At 31.2% G+C, this 20,539-nt stretch overlaps 1 protein-coding gene across 8 annotated transcripts in view; it reads left to right on the plus strand.

Moving 5' to 3' along the window:
* The window catches only part of LOC118197123 (uncharacterized), a 466,504-nt gene that overhangs the window by 373,522 nt on the left and 72,443 nt on the right, over positions 1-20,539 (plus strand). For all 8 annotated transcript variants that reach the window (XM_085807503.1, XM_085807502.1, XM_085807499.1 and 5 more), the window contains 7 exons: positions 1,269-1,353; positions 1,450-1,676; positions 3,601-3,807; positions 5,374-5,493; positions 5,775-6,101; positions 6,331-6,537; positions 11,723-11,951. In XM_085807503.1, coding sequence (XP_085663629.1) covers positions 1,269-1,353; positions 1,450-1,676; positions 3,601-3,807; positions 5,374-5,493; positions 5,775-6,101; positions 6,331-6,537; positions 11,723-11,951 — 1,402 coding nt within the window. The remainder of the gene's footprint in view (positions 1-1,268; positions 1,354-1,449; positions 1,677-3,600; positions 3,808-5,373; positions 5,494-5,774; positions 6,102-6,330; positions 6,538-11,722; positions 11,952-20,539) is intronic.

The following is a 20,539-nucleotide window of genomic DNA, read 5'->3' on the forward strand; positions in this document are numbered from 1 at the left end:
TGTTCTTATGGAGCGAAATTTGTGTCGTCGCGTTGATGTGTGTGATTCGCTCCTCAAACGTCAGGAAAATGATCCATTTTTTAAGCGGATTATTACTGGGGACGAAAAATGGGTCGTATACAACAATGTGAAATGCAAGAGGTCATGGAGCAGAAAAGATGAACCGGCTCAAAGCGTTTCAAAAGCCAACATTCACCAAAAAAGGTGATGCTGTCCATTTGGTGGGATTTCAAAGGAATCTTTTTTTTTTTTTTTTAGCTTTCACCGGACAATACAACTATTAATTCGGAACTCTATTGTCATCAGCTGGACAAATTGAATGATGCACTTAAACAGAAGAGGCCAGAATTAACCAACAGGAAGGGTGTAGTGTTCCACCAGGATAATGCGAGACCTCATACAAGTTTGAAGTCACTCGCCAAAAGCTTTTACAGCTTGAATGGGACATACTGCAACACCCACCATATTCTCCAGATCTGGCGCCTTCCGATTATTATTTGTTCCGGTCCCTGCAAAATTTTTTGGATGGTAAAACCTTTACCTCAAATGAAGATGTCAAAACCACCTGAATCAGTTTTTTGCCAGCAAGGACAAAAACTTTTATGAGCGGGGAATCATGTTACTGCCAGAAAGATGGCAAAAGGTGTTGGACCAGAATGGCCAATATATAATTTAATAAAATATTTATTCATTATACGAAAATTGTCTTTCATGTTCCCCCCAAAAAAACGAAATGACTTTCTGAACAACCCAATAATAAGAAATAAACTTAACTAATTCTTAACTAAAATGATATAGCTGAAGCCATCAAGATTTCTAAGTAGTTGGCCCCTAAATTATCAACTAAGCTGGTGAAGCTATCAAGGGCCTGAGATACAGCCAAGTGTAGAAATAGCTTATAGAGAGTGTAGCCAAACGACGAACACGTGCTAGTCGGAAACTCTAACGAAGTTAGTGGAACTTCGACTTAAGTACTGCTCTTACTTATTTGGATTAACTGCGATTCTAAAAACACATTCTGGTTTGGAAATTGTAAGCTGAAATTAGGAGGGCCAGGAAAGTAGCTTTAAAGATAACTATTAAAAACTTAGGATAAACCTTACAAATTAATAAAAACTAATAATTTCTGCAGTTAGTACTTTTATTTTAGTCTCAACAATTTTAAAATTGTACTGAAGTGGCATCATGAAATGTGATTTCATAGCATGAATTATGTTAATATGTAAGATAAAACTTCAAAGTATTAAAAATTTTACTTTTCTTCCTAGAAATTGAAAGAAACATTAGATTCAGAGCAAAAAGAAATTGCAAGAGTTATTTCATCTGGTGAAGAAATAATGAAACTTGTGTCAGGTATATTACCAAAAACTGAAATCTATATTTTTAGATCACTTCTTTTAATATGTTCCATTAATTTGAGTGACTTTTTCTCATATTTATTTGTTACAGGTGAAGATGCCATTCAGATGAAAGAGAAGTTAGATTCATTGAACATGAAACTTTCTGATGTTTCAAATAAACTTAAAGAAAGACTTAAAAGTGCTGAGGAATCCTTGCCATTAGTGGAATCTTTTTATTCTGCCAGTGACAAACTAACATCATGGCTTGATACTCTGGAAAGGTCTCTCAAATTAGTAGATAACAGTGCACTAGATGTGCAAGCTGAAACTATCAAGGCAAGTATTTATATTTCCAAGTGCATATGTAACAAGTGTAATTATGTGAATTACTTTAACTGTTCTGTCAATATATTTGTAAATGAACTGAGCTTTTGAATAAGCACTTTTTTCATTTGAAAAGGAAAATACTGAAGTATTTTTCTCAGTGATAAATTAAAAAATGTAAGGTATCTATTTCAAATAAATGAGGATTTTTGAAATTTTGAGCTGAACTGGATATTTAAATAGTTCCAATTGAATCAATCCTGCCACTTCGGAAAGAAACATTTGTATATTAAAGAAAGTTTATGGAAAGTTTTCTTATTATGAATTTATATATATATAAAGGTTTATATAAATTTCAGTGTGTGTATGTGTGTGTGCGTGTAATGATTTAAATCTTGATGTATAATGATAGTAGTAGACCTGGTTAAACATTTCTTTTGTACTTGATATATGCAGCCACACATAACTTGGCAAGGTAAGCACACATGTTCTTGATGAACAACTTCAGTACTTTTTACATTCTAGACATACATCTGAAGCAGCAGGCATTAGCAAGTTAGTAACAGTGAAGTAAGGATGAAATTGTGATATGTTCAAGGCGGAAATTTGGTTCAGAATAATTAAATTTTAGTTTAGTTTATTTTAATTGGAACCTTTCTAATATTATTATTGGTTGAAAACTTATGCATCTGCATGATTAACATTATGGCAGAATTGTATGACACTGATTAATTTTGAAATGATGCAATTTACGAAAGCATGGGTTAAGAAAAACTGGCTAGCACATTTTAAAATTGTGTACACACTATTGACAACTGAACTTCAAAATGCTGGACTGCCAGTGATTAACAGTAGATAATCAGATCTGTAAACTTGTCATTATATTTTAGTCAATTAAAAAAGTGTAATCAATTATATTTTAATGCATAAAGATAGTAGCAGTCATAAAAATTAGTTAACCTTTTCTTTTATTCTTGATATATGTAGCCACACATAACTTGCCACAAGGTGCCCAAGATGAAGGCTTTACTCAGAATGCTTTAATTTTTGTTTAGTTTTATTTTGAATGGCTACTTGAAAACTTTCTAAAATTATTACTAGCTGATGGCTTATGTAAATATCTGTATCGTTAGTGTTATGCAAAAATTATATGACACATATTAATTTTGAAATGCATAGTTTATGAGGATTTATTATACGCGATTACTATTTTTAGGAAAGAAATGGGAAGTAGCCATATTAAAATGGGCCATTAAGGGACTGTTACAGATTCTAATTTTGCTTTATATATTTTTTTAATCTTTTGTATACACACGTATCTATAAATTTCTCTTTTATTAAACATAACCATTAAGTAATCTTGATCTCTGCATAACTCCATAATCCTCCCACCATTTTAATGTATCACAACATTCTTCAGTTTTCCTTTTCAAACTGCCAAATGATTAGAGAATTTCGTTTGCATGAATCTGCTCTTCTCGAAAGTTCTGAATTCTTTGAGTGCTTACACTGCAAAGTGAAACTAAACTCATTTCGATTGTTTTCAGGAAATCATTTCAGACATACATTATATTCACTTTTAAAAAAGAAAGATAGCAAATGAAGGAAGATATGAAATATAAATGGAATTTGTGATATATGCTTTGTAATCTGAATGTATTTGCGATCTTGCTTAGGAGCTAACATAAATTAAATGGAATTAAAATTTCTTCTCGTATATTTAAAATTTATAATGCTTAATATTAAATTGCATGAATCTTTTGTATATACTACATTATAGAATGAACTGTTTTAACAGTTGATATAGTATTTTTCTGTTATTTGATTTATGTATAACGTAATATACTTGATATAGAGCAATAATAATTTTCACTCTGTATCATAGTTGATGAACATTTCATTCACATGCTTTTAAAAAAGTATTTTGCTTTTGTAGCAATTAGAAGAGAGCATTTCCGAATATCGAAGTGTCTTGGAAATCATTAACCATACTGGACCTCGTTTATGCCAGCTCTCTCCAGGAGAAGGTGCCATTGTTATTGAAAATCTGATGTCCCGTGCTAATCATAGGTTTGAAAAAGTTTCTGAGCAAGTGCAGAGGAAAGCTGAAAGAATACAGCTAGCTCTGCAGCGAAAATATGATGTAAGTTGTATTAGTTATTTTCTATTTTTCTTTAATGTATCTAATGCATTGTTGTGCTAATCTGCCTGTTGAAATTATTTACAGTGTGTTATTGAAACTTGGTAATATTTATCCTTTTGTTTTATGTCTCTTATTTCTCTTTCATTTGGTTTCTTTATTCAGTTGCTCTTTATTAGTTTTAATAGTTTCTCAGTTATGTTAGATTCTAAAGTGCACAATAATACTCATTATTTTGAGCGTATAATCTAGACCATTTTTTACATTACTCTACTCTACCATTGGATTAATCAAAACTATTGGCATGGCAAATTGCCAATTCCGAGAGCTGTTACTATTTGTACAGTTACTTGAAATCTTTTCTTTGTTATTTTTCAAATTGTGACATTACATTGTATATCACTCTGAAAACTAAGAGATTTGATATATCTCTATTATCCAAGTTTTGATTAACTGAGATTCTGTGTTGTGCAAGTCCAATGCAATAAAAAAAGCTGGAAAAATGTTTCGCTGACTGACAATAGTACAAGAATGACACAAATTTAAGAATTGGATGATAAAGAATTAGTGGCCATCTTAAACCAGCTATTAGTAGTAGTAAGGAATGAAGTAATGAATGGCACAGGCAGTAATGAATGAATATGTGGATGATAAGATGCAAGATGATGAACTATTTGAACTGTCTGATGAGGCCATTGTAAATTTAGTCACATACTATGAAAGTTCTGATGATGAAAACATAGGTATTGTTTAAACCAAGATCAGTCACACAGATGACTTGAGTACAATCAGAAAGGCAGTGCTCTGAGCTGAACTGCAAGATAACACGTCATAAGCTGACATTATGATGTTATGATGTCTACGGAAGACAGCAGCCAAAAAAGCAAGGCAACACATTATTAAAACAGAAGCCTGTTATTGTTTTTTTTTTTTTTTTTTAAATTGTGACGAGTTATGTATACTGTCCAGCACCTCATTTGTATTATAGGTGTGTGTTTTCAAGTTCATAGTACGTATCATATTTAATCGCTATGTACCTGAATGAATAGTGTATGTTAGTAAATTCTCTTATAATATGTAAAGTTTGTAGTATTAAAATTTTCTTTGTGTTGGTCTGTGATATTCGAGTTTTTACTTATCCAAGTTAGGCTCGATCCACATTAACTTAGATTAATTGGGGTTCTATTGTACTTAATTTTTGTCTATATTTTGTAAAATAATAAATTTATTTCATATAATTTTTAGTATATTAAAATGATGATTTTATACTGTTAGTATAACAAGTAAGAAAGATGTTTCTAATATCATATATTATGCACCTATTTGCAGAGTAAGTGTTTGCAAATTCAGTTTATATGTTTTTTAATTAACAGTGATAGCACTGAATAATACTGATAACTTTCTGAAATCCTTTATTTCTCATTCTGTAAAGTACCGACAATTTTGCAATCTTTTCGGCTAATTACTTATTTGGGGTTATAGTATTTATTATTATGCATTGAATGTAATGAATTGATAATGGCATTTATCCTCCTTTGGGTATTTTTAATATTTTATTGATTTATCTAGGTTGTCAGTGATATTGATGAACTTTTTGAATGGTTTCAAGAAACAGAGAAACAAATTGCAGAAGCTGAAGGACTTACATCTGAGCCAAATAGTTTAATTACTCTCTTGAAAGAAGAGAAGGTATGTTTGTTTTTAGTACCTTTTCGCAATTTTTATTTGCTTTGCTGTTCCGTTTTGAGTTATCTGCATTCAAATCTATATCTGGTATATTTTTTAAAAAACAGAAAATAGTTATACTATAATTTTTACCTGAAAAGTAAGATGAAAATTTCATTTCACTGTATATATGCATTTTAGCACTTTGAAAATTATTCAAAAATGTAAACACTTTATGAAAATATTAGACTTCAAAATATTTTATGTTTACTTCTGAAATAATATAATATTTTATTCTTTCATAGGCCTTGAATGATGAAATAAATGTTCAGAAAAATAGAGTTCGTGATTCTATAGCAGCTGCTAAGAAACTAATGCGAGAATCTTCATCTGAAGATTTATCTTTCATCCATGAAAAGATTGAAACTCTAAAAAATCAATCAAATAATGTTTCTTTGTTGTGCCAAGAAAGACTGAGTGCTTTAGAACAAGCTGTTCCCCTAGCACAACACTTTTTTGAAACTCATACTGACCTTGGACAGTGGCTAGATGAAGCAGAGAGTGAAGCTGAATTGTTAGAAGCTCCAGCTCTGAATTCGCATCAAATAAAGAAACAGCAAGATCGAAATAAGGTTTGTTATTGAAATTTTATTTTTATACTGTGCTTCATATTATCATCATGTGTTAATGTTTAAATCTAATCAAACTGAGAATTTTTTTATCTTTTCTGAATTCCTATTATGTTATAGTTAAAAAATAACATTCTTCAAAATTACTTCGATCTTAATTTGCATAATTTATATACTTTTTTTAATTGTTTTATTTTTCAAATTATAACCATTGTTTAACATTTATTTTTAGGGGTTGATTCAAGAAGTACAAGAGCATAAACCTCTTGTTGATAAGTTAAATAAAACGGGATCTGCGCTGACTAAGCTTTGTAGAGATGAGGAATCGGATAAGCTGGAAGGCATTCTGGAATCTGATAACAGTCGCTATAATGCTTTACGAAAGATTTTACGGGAACACCAAAATGCTCTTGAAGAAGCTCTTCAAGCAACTTCCCAAGTAAGTATATAATTTAATTCTATTTATTTTTCTTTTCTTTTATTTATTTTTTTATTTATTGGCTAAAATTCTTTGTCATACTAAGTTCCATTTCATCAGTACCATTGCACAGAAATTGATTGTTAGTAAAATTAGTCCTTATGTAATGGTACTGTGTTACACTGATAATGTCTTAACATTTGGTTTCATTTACAATGTTGAGAGCTGTTTGTAATATTTAATAGAGTTTTGTGCAATAGCAATGGTATGGCTTTGCACATTTCATTAGTTTACTGATGAGAACAGTTCCAAGAGCTGTGAGAAAGTGGAGTTTGAAACTGCTAAACTAAGCTAAGACTTTGAAATTGTTTATTGAAGATAACAATAAATAGCTGAATATGTTTCAAAACTTTCAATTATTGCATTGACCGAATATTTTTCTTTTCAAAGGTGTTGTGTAAATGTCCTTTGTTTATATACTTTAGTTAATTTTGTGTGACTGACGTACTTTTGACTGGCATACATATACAGTTTAGGAACTTTCTAGAAAATTTTCATATTGAGTATGTCAGTTATGCTTTACAGTTTGGGATTGTTTTAAGTCAATCTCATTTTTATTGAGCTATAATTGAATGACTGTAATGCATTTCTAAGATATATGTACTTTGGCTTCCAGAAGTTAAGCATGCAGTGCAAATTAGCAGTTTTTGAAAGTATAGGTTAATTTTGCTGAAAGTCTCTGTGTATGCAAATCACAGTATTGAAATATCGTGTTACAGCCAATCACTGTCCAAATATATGCTAATAAGCAGTCGCTGAAGATGCCAGCATTCCAAAGGATTTGAGGAAGTTCATTTAAATGCTATTTGGTAGGATAATTTTTGATATTTATGTTGACAATCTATCAAAGATGTTTCTCGTTTCTTTGTCATTGATCAATTTATGATTTCTTGAATGTGAAAACAATTTCAAACAAGTCAAACAGCAATTTGGAGACCTATGCCCAATTAATCAAGAGTGACGTCTGAAGATCGGTATATTGCTGTAGCACCCAAGCAGAATCGAACAATGACTTTTATAAGCGTTATGTTGATGGTTACAGCATCACTTGGAAAGACAATATCTGCCAGTACTTTGCACCAAAGGCTTCACATAAAAGGATAGTATGCCTGAGTGTCAAGTGTATTTCATTGCACATGCAATCCAGAGGGTCAAGATTGAAGTGGTAATATCAACATCCCAACTGGACTGAAAAAACATTAAAATGAAAAATATGAGAATTATGGAAAAGCATTTTACTTTTAATTAAAGTCTTCTGTCTTGGATTAGGGACTACTGAAATTCAAGGTTTATAATTAAATTACTTACAAAACTGTGCACAAAAGAACAACATAATGTAGAATAATAGTTTTTAAAAAGTGTCTAATGTGTCCCTGAAGTGTTTAAAGAACACAGTAAATTACAGGCTAGTTCAAGTCTGGTACAATTCTGGTTCTGGTATGAATTTGCCTCTTCAATATGCCTCTTAATATGGAAGAATTTAAGTAATATATGACATTTTCTGTACTGTGTAAACCACTATGAAAGAGATCACTTTACACTCTGCAGGCAGCAGGTACTTGTCTGATTGTTACACAGCATACATTAAAATCATACCGTATTTGAATTGCTTTTTTATAGCTTCTTAAATTTTTATCTTGCTTTAAATGGCGATTAAATGATTCCATATGTTGTCTTTCAAAATGCTGCTTTAGGTAATTTTCAAATGAATTTAACTGTATTATTTGCAAAGATATTAGTTTCATATTTTTTAGAATTCATGTATCACACGGTATGTTGGAAATCATTTGGCAGGCTTTATTCTGAAGATAAATGGAGGCAGAAGCTTCTGCAGTAAATTTTACAGTAATTCAAAAGCAACACCAAAAGTCATGCATTGACACACTTTACCATAACAGAGAATCTGTGCTCTTCATATCTTTATGATATATGTCATGTATGAATCAGTGGACTGTGCACTTCATTTCGTACATAGAAAAATATGAAATTGGAAGCCTTCACAAATACTGTACAAATTCAAAGATCTGAAAGCATCAGGACTGAATCTAGACTTCAGAAATTTCCAATTATTAGATCATTTTAAATGTAGTAAAGTATCATGTAGAAATTTCATGATGAAATAATAGAAGCATTCATGACTTTAAGAGAATTAAAATTTGCAGTAAAATCTCAGTATTTAGTTATTTGTTTTAATAAATATTTCTTTTAATATAAGTTGTTTAAGCTGTTTTATTTTATTTAATTATTTTTTTGTGTGTGTGCTACTTTCCCTTTAGTTTTATAGACAGACATAATTTCTTTTTCAGTTAGAAAATTCCATTGTTCAAGTTCTGTAACTGCCATGTCAAAAATTCCCAATAAATAAAATTTCCACTTGAAAGCTTTACATTCTCAAAAATATTTTTATCACTTTCACCACTGCTGGTAGTGGTGAAAGTGATAAATGTTCACAGTTGTTGGTTATCGATATATACTTTTATCAAAAAAAATGTTTTAAACCATGCAGATATCCATGTTTTGAAATTTTTAAGGTACAAAATCTAACTTTTTATATATTGTTTCGGCTCTTTATGCTTAGGAAAGTTTTGCACTCATTACAAAAAATAAAGAATGAGAAGTTTACATGTTACAAGTCCTGTACAACAAAAACTGAGCAAGATGTTTAATTTCAAAATTTGTGATTTTTTATGTCATATTCAATTTGGACAGAGGGGTCAAGTAGTAGCTAAATTAGAATAGTTTGATGTTGATTGAAATGAGAGAAAAGTTTTTTCATCCTCTCATTAATGTGTACTTTTTTAAGAAGTGCAGTATTTTCAATTTCAGTGTGTCTATTATTTTTTCAATGAATACCTGTGATATGTAACAATGCTGGCACTGTCTTGGTACCAAAGCAACAATGAAAAATTCATTATAAACATAGATTACATAAAAAGTAATTAAATGTATTTGTCATTAAATTTAATGCATAGTAAGTAGGGTTTCTTTCCTTTTCTACAATGCTTACAAACATTTAGTATAATAGTGTTTTATATACTGCCATTTGTGCAAGACTATAAAACATATTCCTTTCTTCACAGATAATATGCGTCTTACGATACCTATTTTATTCAGGTGCATTTTATGGTGTGCAGTTAATAGAGTTGTTAAATAAAATCAATTATCACTTTGAATTTTCATTTCACTTTTGTATAACTGGCTGGTATAATGAATTTTGATTTTATTTCCTATTCAAATATTTCAAAATTTTAGATAAAAATAACACTAGAGCATGCTATATTTTAATGCTGAAAGTAAATGGTAAAAAATTAGAGGTTCCTGCATCTTCTATCTATGTTTAAGGACAAATAAGTAACTATAATCATTTTCTCTTGAAAAAAATAATTGCATTCTGTTAAAAGTACTTTTTGATACCGTGAGTGAAATATAAGAATTTATATGTGAACAGATAAAGAGTAGCCAGGGCAGCTGTCCTAAAGAAGCTGAAAGCAACATTGTAGATTCCTGTTATCTAGTGAATCTTAATTTGAAAGATTGTAAGATAATAATGAGAAGGGGGAGGATCATCCGCTTTTCCAATTTTAGTCATTAATGCCCATAGGATTTACATGTCCTTATATGTGTTCGATAACATCTTAGTTCCCCCTCCCCATAAGCTAATATTAATTAAAAATTAAACATCATGCATCTCGATGTTTTTCTAAATTGAATTTTCAAAAAGAATTACAAATAATGGAAAAAGTACTGCATATATTAGCTTCATGATATGGTAAATATTTGTATTAATAATCATAGCATGCTGTATATTCCCAGTAATGGATAATTAGACATCCATGTGACTTAGTGCTAAAACTAGGCAGCACACACAAGTTCCCACACATAGGATACGTTAAGGTTTGCAATCTTTAACAGAGTGGATAAAACTATTATATCTAAATATCCTAGCAAACTGTTAAGAATATTTAAATGTTTTTCTCGAATTTGCTATTCGTAACTGCTATATAGTCTAAAGTGTGCAGCTCTATACTAATACAGGTTATAAAATTCAGTTTCTTAAATGTTTAGCTGTAGTACTGTTACTGCTATTAAATATTTCTCTGCATAACATATTTTGATCGATAAAGCAAATTTTAGCATTATCTGCATGTGTAGTCAGCATTCTCTTTTTATAGTAAACAAATGTCTGGAATCGGTAAATGACACTATTTAGCTAGATCATTATTATTATATGTTATTATTGTCTTTTAAAATGAGTTTCAAGTTTATGTGGTTAAAATGGGTAACAAATTTATTTATTCATAGCTTTTCAAATGTTGAGTTCCAACTTAAATGCATCTCATAGCTGGTTATACTGCACGCAACTAGCAAATTTTATTATATTGGCATGGAAGTAGAAATAAAAGAGGTAGAGAATTTTCTGGCATTGAAAATAGAAAATGCATTGGTAGAGAAATAAAAAACAAGGAAATGTTCATTTTATAAAATGGAAATTTCAATCTCAACACTTTTATAGATGTTATGAATCCACTTGCACACATGATGAATGAAGAGGTGGAAATAGTGTCGAAATTCAATTTAGGGAAATTCGTACTCTCAGGGTTCTCATAAACAGCATATTTATGTATTTCTCTATCATTTTAAAGCGTAAAAATTGCCAAGAAAATAGATATTTTTTTAATGTGGGTATACAATTTTTTTACATTAAGTTCCTTGTTTTAGTTACTCTTTTTACTTGAAAACAGTTCAGATTAAATGTAAAAATTCAAAGGGGAAAATATAGATAAAACTGGAATATACATGATCTATAATCTGAAAAATTCACTAATTTGCATAATTTGGATCCTGAGGTATGCCGATTGGTGAAATTTCACTCCATTTTAAGAAATTCTATCAGTTTAGTTGGTATAATTCATCTATATCTGGTTATTTAGCTAATTAGGCGAGAGCTAAATTTAAATTCTTACTGAACTGAAGTAGTTAGGTTCTATTGATTGGCATTTGCTGTGCTATTTAATACACAATTAGTCACTTATTTGCATTTAATAATATAACACCTAAATATAAATTTTTTTAATAGTTTTTTTAATTGTATTATAGTCTCTAAAATTTTGTTATTTACAGTTGTATATTTTATACATTTTTCCAGTTTTCTGACAAATTAGAGGGAATGTTAAGTGCACTGACATCTACAGCTGACCAACTGCATAATGCTGAACCCATATCAGCACATCCTGAGCGGATACAGGAGCAAATCAATGATAACAAAGCTGTTCTTCAAGATCTTGATAAACGAACCATAACTCTTGAAGCTGTGAAAAAGGCTGCTGATGATGTAATTGTGAAAGCTAGTGCCATTGATGAACCGGCAGTTCGAGGTATGTTTCCATAAGCTGCATTTATTTTCTTGTAAAATATTACAAATATCTGCAGTGTTTTAGTAGCCTGACTTACTGGATTAATTTTTCATTTGAGCTGTCCAGCCAATAGTGGTTAGTGACTCTCAATGCTGTAATGATTGGTCAAGGTTTGAATCCTGGAGAAAGCATGGTTGTAATTGTCTGTTTCTTCATAGAAGGCAACAGTAGCCACCTAATAGGTGTCTCCATAATGAAGTGGCCTCCACTTCTGACCCTTGTAATGGTGCAAGACTGATGGATGTTAAATAAAGTGCCCAGCTATTTAAAAAAATTAATTTGAAACTTCTATTAATTTTACTTCTTTTAGAAACTTTTAAATCTTTTAGAGAATACCATAATTTCATATATGCTTGCCTCCTATTAAATTTTGAGTAAATACGAAGTATTACTTTTTCCTGGTAAATTACTGGCTATAATTACTTTGTAAAATGATGTGGAATTTAATTTTTTATGCTACTTACCCATCATCTGTACTCACTCATGTGGTTCACAGTGCCAACCTACCCTTTCGGTTTTTCATGTTTGTTATTCATGTGGCATTATTTATCATTCTAACCCAAACCAACAATTGCTCTTCTCTTCTCCTGCAATGTTTTATAGTGTGCAGTTTTTGGACACTTTGATTTACATTTTCTCTTAGTTCTATATATTAGTGTTACTATTTTTTGTGACAATTTTTCAGTATTTCAGCTTTTATTTTTTATACATTTGATGCTTCCATGTTGATATAGTTTCTCCTCTGCAAAGTTATGCATCTGAAAAATTTGTAGTGTCTTTACAAAGCTTTTGCAATAATGGCAAGATCTAATTGTTGTATGAAATCTACAGGTAATACAGATGTTCACAATAATTGAAACACCTAAAAAAGTTGAAAATTTGTATAGGTGGTATAGGCATCACCTATACCAAGGAGGTATAGATGGATAGATACCTTAATGTGCTGTAAGAGCACCTCTGACATCTGAAATGCTTGAATTCTTTTGAAATGGAGCTGTGAATGGTTGTAATAAATTTTTATATCATTTTTCTACCAGAAACAGGTCCAATTCTTCTAGAGATGCTGGAGAAAGAAAATGGGATCTCCCTGTGTTTTCTAGCACAGACTACAGAGGTTGAATGATATAGTCGGGTGATTGTATAGGTCAGGAAAGATGTGTAACTTTATCTTCATGTTCTTCGAACCATGACTAATGGGGGCAACTGTATGCATTTACCCATGTGAAATAGAGTCTTTACCACTGAATTAATGCATTGTTTAAAATGGTTACTGTTAGTTTGGTACATTTATATTTACCGTATTGGCAACACCTAGTCTCTTCTCTGTGTGCGAGCTATGGTTGCCGATGTAATGTTCTGCATGTGTTGTTAAGTTTCAATAAAAAAATGTGAAAAGATACGTTTCTTATTTTTCGATTTGCTTCTTCATATGATATCGATTTATTTAACACGGTAGCAGTTCTCGTGGTTTGTGAATATGAATAAAGAATTTAGTAGTTATAATTTGTTTTTAAAGTTACCGATACTAGCGTAAAAATGGCATGTACAAGAAGCAGCGATATCGGCATACCGCTATTTGATGGTTCGGACTATTTTAATTCGAAAGTGCGTATGATGAAATTTCTTCAATTTAAAAAGTGTAAAGATGTGGTTCAGTGAAAAGTCAGTGAAAACGATGATGTGGAAAAATGGGAAGAAAAGGATATACAAGCTACAAATTACATTTACGGCGCCATAACAAACAAGCAATTGGAATACATTCACGAGTGTGAGACTGCATTTGATATAATTACGAAATTTGATGCAATGTATTTAAAAACTTCAACATCTCTACAAATTGTTTGTAGAAATAACTTAGAATGTGTGAAACTGAAAAATTATCCTGATGTAAATATATTTTTTGATGATTTTGAGAAGTATGTGAACGAACTGAAACATGCCGGCGCCACCATGACGGAACAAGAAAAATTGAACTATATGCTAAGAGCATTGCCTTCAAATTACAGTCACATTGGTGACTTAGTAGATATATTACCAGAGAAGGACAGAACAGTCGATTACCTAAAGAGCAAAATCAAATCAAAATTACTTAAAGAGAAAAATGATTATGAAGATTGTGCACCAGCAGAAAAATCAAATGTGTTCAAAATCGAAACAAGCAAATCGCGTCCACAAGGGAATGTCTGTTATAATTGTGGAAAACCTGGTCACATTAAAAAGAATTGTTGGCATGTCCATCAAAGGAACTATCATTGTAATGGCTCCACTAATTATCGCGGTCGAAGTTCTTCAAACAAACGAGGACGTAGTCGTGCTTTTAGTGGACATCGTGAACGTGGAGCATACTCTAACCAGAGAATAAACACTCATCAAGGCAATAATTTTCACACCACTGTTATTGAAAGTAACATGACAAGTTCCAGTGCAAATACTGTGACGAATAAAAATGAAATCGATTGGTTACTGGATAGCGGATGCACACACCACATTATAAACAGTGATGAATATTTCAAAGAGCAAGTCATTTTGAAGAATCCTATTCAAGTGAAAGTCAGTGACGGAAGGATTTTGAAAGCTACAAAGGTTGACAATATAATAGTTTCTTTTCCTGTACATAACTCTGAATCTATTGTAACATTGAAGAATGTATTTTATGTAAAAGAAATGAAAGCAAATTTATTAAGTTATTCGAAGATTACTGATAATCATAAAATAGTTTCAAAAGAAAAGTTTTCTAAAATATATGATGTCAATGGTTCATTAGTAGCAGTAGCAAAGAAAGAAGAAAGTTTATATAAAGTAAAGAGTTATGTTAAAAATAGTAAAATATTTGCAAATTTGACCAACAATAAGTTAACGTTAAAAGAAAAATTGCACCGTTCATTTGGACATGTAAATTTTAAATATCTGGATATTATGTGCAAAGATCAGCTATTAGAAGGAATCCCTAAAGAAATAGAAACTGAATATATGAAGTGTGCCATATGTATTGAAAATTAAATGCACAATTTACCATTCAAGAATAATAGAAGAAAAGCAGAAGATATTCTGGAGATTATACATACAGATGTAAATAGACCTCACAGAACAATTGGATGTAATGGTGAGAAATACTTTGTGAGTTTTATTGATGATTATAGCAAGTTGACAAAAATTTATTGTATCAAATCTAAGGATCAAGTCTCTGATTGCTTAATTGAATATGTAAATGAAATTCAAAATTTAACAGGGAAGACTATGAACAACAGGGAAGAACAGGAACTAACAGGGAAGAACTAAGATGTGATAATGGTAGTGAATATATGAATAGCAAGATATACAAATTTGCAAGAGAAAAAGGTTTCAAGATAAAGTCATGCCCACCATATGTACATGAATTAAATGGTACTGCTGAGCGTTACAACAGAACTATAATGGATATGGCATCTATATGGCAGAACTATAATGGATAATCTTTTAGCCGAAGCAAAAGTTGACAGACGTTACTGGCCTGAAGTAATTAAAGCTGCTGCTTATTTTAAAAACAGGACATTAACAAATACTATTGTAAAGAAGACACCATATGAAATATTTTTCAATAGGAAACCATCTGCTGATGAATTGAAATTATATGGAAGTAGAGTGTATGTAAGAATACCAGAAGAAAAGAGAAAGTCGAAGTGGGATAAAAAGGCTGAATTTGGAATTTTACTTGGGTATACAGAAGTTGGATATAGAGTTTTGATGAATAACAGAATAATAGTTGCCAGACATGTTGATATTATTGAAGAAGACATAATGTGTGTAGGTTGTGATGATGAAGATAAGAATGATGATACAAATAAGAAGAATGAACCTCAAGAAGTGTCGTGTGAATCGAGTAATGATAACTCTAAGGACAGTGTGATAAATGAAGATGAAACAAAAAGTGGAATGAGACCAAGAAGGCAAATCAAACCACCAGTTCGATTTCATGAAGAATTCGGGTACTACTGCGTTAGTGCAAATTTTTGTGATGCTACGGTTCCAGGTAACTTTGAGGAGGCGACAACATGCAGTGAGGCTGGACATTGGAAAGAGGCAATGGACAGTGAAATGAACAGTCTTGTTAAAAATAACACTTGGACACTAGTGACTAAACCAGAGGATAAAGCAATTCTAGATGTGAAGTGGGTATTCAAAAGAAAACCAGATAATGTTTTTAAAGCTAGATTAGTGGTTCGAGGTTTTCAGCAAAAAGATAGTATTGAGGACGCTTACTCCCCTGTCATCAAGATGCAAACCTTAAAATTGTTACTTTCATATTCCTGTCAATATAATTTAAATATTCATCAAATGGATGTTGAGACTGCCTTTTTAAATGGTTATGTTGTGTCTGAGGTTTATGTTAAACAGCCACAAGGCTATAACGATAATTCGAATAGAGTGTATAAATTAAAGAAAGCACTATATAGGTTGAAAGAAAGCCCTCGTGCTTGGTATGAGTGCTTTAACGAGTATATTGAGAGTCTAGGATTTCGTAGAAGTAAATATGATTATTGTCTTTATGTAAAATCTGAAAATGATGTATTTGTATATATTCTTTTATTTGTTGATGATTTGTTGATATGTTGCAGAGATACTCGGGTAATTAATGATATTAAGGAACAACTTCATAAAAAATTTCAAATGAAGGATTTAAATAAAGTAAAATGCTACATTGGAATTGATATTGAATATGATAATGAGAAAAGTAATATCTTAACACTGAGTCAGGAAAATTATATTGAATCTTTAGCTAAACTGTATGGTATTAAAAATTCAAAGCTTTATGATACACCAATGGAGACTAATCTTAAACTAAGCCAATCTAATTTAAATCAAAATGTCAAATATAGAAATCTAATAGGAGCACTCTTGTATATTAGTCATGGTACTAGACCAGACATATCTTTCAGCGTAAATTATTTAAGTAGATTTCAAAATTGTTATGATGAGACACATTTCAAATATGCTTTGAGAGTTTTAAAGTATTTGTACTTAACAAAACATCTAAAATTAACCTATAGTAAAAATCTTAAAACTGATATTATGAATTGTTATGTTGATGCTGATTGGGCAGGTGATATTGTTGACAGAAAGTCAACTACTGGGTTTGTTATTGAATTATTTGGTAATCCAATTTACTGGAAATCCAAAAAGCAAAATTGTGTGACAAAATCTTCCACTTTTGCCGAATATATTACTTTATCTGAGATTGTGACAGAAATTAATTTCTTGAAAAATGTTGTGAATGATGTTTTTGCTGATATAACTCACCCCATTAAAATTTATGAAGATAATTCAGGAGCTTTGGCCATTGTTAATTATGGGAACTTCACTAAAAATACAAAACACATAGAAGTTCAATATCACTATGTTCACGAAAATGTTCAAAACGGAGTAATTGAAATTGTAAAGATTGATTCAGAATCAAATATTGCAGATGTCTTTACTAAGTCTTTAGGAAAGATTAAATTTATGAAATATAGAGAAGGTTTGAAATTGAAATAAATTTTGTATACTGTTTATTTAAGTGATGTTTATTTAAATATATTTGCTTGAAATGAAATAGATTTTGGTAATGTCCTTATGTAAACTAAATTGTGTTTAACTTTGATTTTAACATTTAAGTTAATGAAAGAAACTTTTTTAAAAATAATTTGTGTTAAGTGTTGAATGTTATTGTTTATATCTATGCTTAATTGTAAATAGTAAAGATGAAAAGATTGCTTATATCTATGTTTGTTTGTAATTAGTAAATATAAATGTAAGGAGGCGTGTTAGTTTGGTACATTTATATTTATCGTATTGGCAACACCTAGTCTCTTCTCTGTGTGCGAGCTATGGTTGCCGATGTAATGTTGTGCACGTGTTGTTAAGTTTCAATAAAAAATGTGAAAAGATACGTTTCTTATTTTTCGATTTGCTTCTTCATATGATATCGATTTACTTAACAGTTACCTTGTCGCCACTATTAATTTTTCTTTGTAAGGTGATAGTTGGATATGCTGAAAACCACAGTATGATTGCCTAGTGCTTTACTGTCAGGAGCGGATAGTCTGGATCATAAGCTTCCACTGGTGTTCTCCATAAACTCATCCTGAGGTGGCAAATAGTATGATGATTGATTCTTTAGAAAGCAGTGCTTATTTTTGTTGATAAGCATTCCGCATTTTATGCTTCTAGCACCACTGTAATCTATAATTTTCATTTATTTGTGAAACAACAGGCCATGAGGTAACATAGCTGCTGTAAATATTTTGCTTATAGCATTTTCTTCATACTGTATGTGTTAAAACTGTGCTCTGTAGATGCATATTAAGCTCAACAATCGCCTTTGCTCCTGTATTTTTTTAATGTTATAGTCCTCTTTGAAATCTTTCTGGCTCTGTCAGTAAATATTTTTCCCTTCCACAATTACATCTTACAGATGGCATTTGCCATTGCTTCTGACATGCTGTGGTGACTATACTGAGGTTACACCTAGAATTTAGCCTGTATGGAGCTAATCATGCATAAAAGTGATGACTACTTTTACTGGTTCCTGTGTAATCAATGGAAACCAATATTATTTTTTTAAACATAGTATATCATTTGTTTTGGACAACCACCATAGAGCTACACAAACACGTTTTCACGGCCTTAGCAGAAGACATCTGTGATGCTTTTAACATTTTTAATATTGGAACCCAGTAAAGAGCTTATGTAAATTATTTTTTATATATTCGATGGCTCGTTAAGCAAAGCATTACAAGTGATTATGAATATAAGCCTGTGCTGATTGACCTGGTGCTGGTTCTAAGATCTTTGGTGCTGTAAATATTACCAAATGCTGCATATTATGCAGGGTTAATGTAACACATAAATACAAAATCTTATTGTGTATAATTGATAAATTATATACAATATGACACTGACAGTATTGCTAAAAGATTCATATATGAACTTTGTGAATAAAGTGATTGAAGAAGTAAGGTTAGATACTTGAAAAGTATGTCATTATTTGAAAAATTCCTTTGTGAGGCCAGGGATTAAATCTGGATGTGTGAAGAGAATAGACAGTATTTTCCACCTCTGTACATTTGACTTATTTTCCATATTATTGGCAGAATTTAAGTTTGAGCCCTTTCCCTATTAAAAGTTTACTGGTAATTTGTCGTTACATGGGCGGAAGTGCTTCCTTCTTATTTATCTCTTCCACAGGCACTACACATACCTGACAAGATTGTGCTTATGCTTCATTATGTATCGAGGTTGGCCAAAGTTCATGTCAACAAGAGCCACTTGTTGAAATTCAGAATTCAGAAAAGTTCAAGAGATGCAACTAGATTTTTCAAAAACTGTAATTCCATATTTACATCACTTTAAAAGTAATGAAACAGGTTTCAAATGGAGAGATACATCTGACAACTTTGTAAAAAAAAATTAAACAAAATAATAGCTTCCTTTTGGGCAATGAGTAATTTATCATGTTTCATACATATATTTTATTTGCATGAGAGCCAGACAACTTGCCTACGAAAGCTGCATGTAACTTGTTACCCACACTATGGCTACGTATTATATATATATTATATGATGGTTTAAATATCCAGAATTACTTATTGTGCCTACTGAATCACAAATCCAACAGTCCAGATCTTATTTTAACACCTTAGAAAAAGAAGTAATAATGTTTCATTCTCTGCCGTGCTTTACACAGTTACAGTGTACTTTTTTTGTAGTGCCCTTATGTAATATGGTGATTCAAGCATTTTAACTTATTCTTCAAGAGATGGTAAAGGAATGAAAAATACTCTGCAATGTGTCATGAAGCATATAATACCATGGAGTTCTGGGGGGAGGACAAAGCAAAAAAATCAGGGTTTTTGATTAAAGACCTGAAAAAAAGCTACAGTCAAAAGTCGTTAATTCGGACACCCATAATCCGGACTTCAAAGCTAAAAACTTTCTGCGCATGCGCCGCGTTGACACATGCGCATAGGCGTTTACGCGTGCGCGTAAGACCTCTTACGACTGCGCATTTGCGTGTGCGCAAGGGCAGAATACGTTTTCGCGCGCGCGTTTTATGTATAACAAACGGTATAAGCTAAAATTATCTAATTATCTATTTCAGTTAATGTTGATGATTGCGTTTTTCCTTAATTTTCGAATTGGATCCGGCTTATTATTTTTTGCAGACTGTAAGAGCAATACTATAAAAGTAAACTTGAACTTTCGATTATGTCAAATAGAATTTCCGATATATATTTACTAATATGTAAAGGATCTACAAAGCGAAAGTATGCTTCGAAGTCCATTAAACAAAAAGTGGAATTGCTGCAAAAAATGGATAAAGACATGAAGAATGTGACAGAGAGGTTAGTGAAAACGAAAAAATTTTGATTGACAAGTTAGTCGGTATTCTCGGCACAGCAATTAACGGGACTTGAACAGCGGAACTTTGTAACTGAACAAAAAATTATTTCTGTTTATAGAATTAAAGAGAAAGTATTATCACATAAAACGAAGCAACGGGTTTTCATCCGCAGAGAACCCGTTGGCGCTTC

This window comes from Stegodyphus dumicola, chromosome X1, assembly GCF_044657685.1.
Source record: "Stegodyphus dumicola isolate Sdum_Otavi_A_Nest chromosome X1, ASM4465768v1".
Lineage (NCBI taxonomy): Eukaryota > Metazoa > Arthropoda > Arachnida > Araneae > Eresidae > Stegodyphus > Stegodyphus dumicola.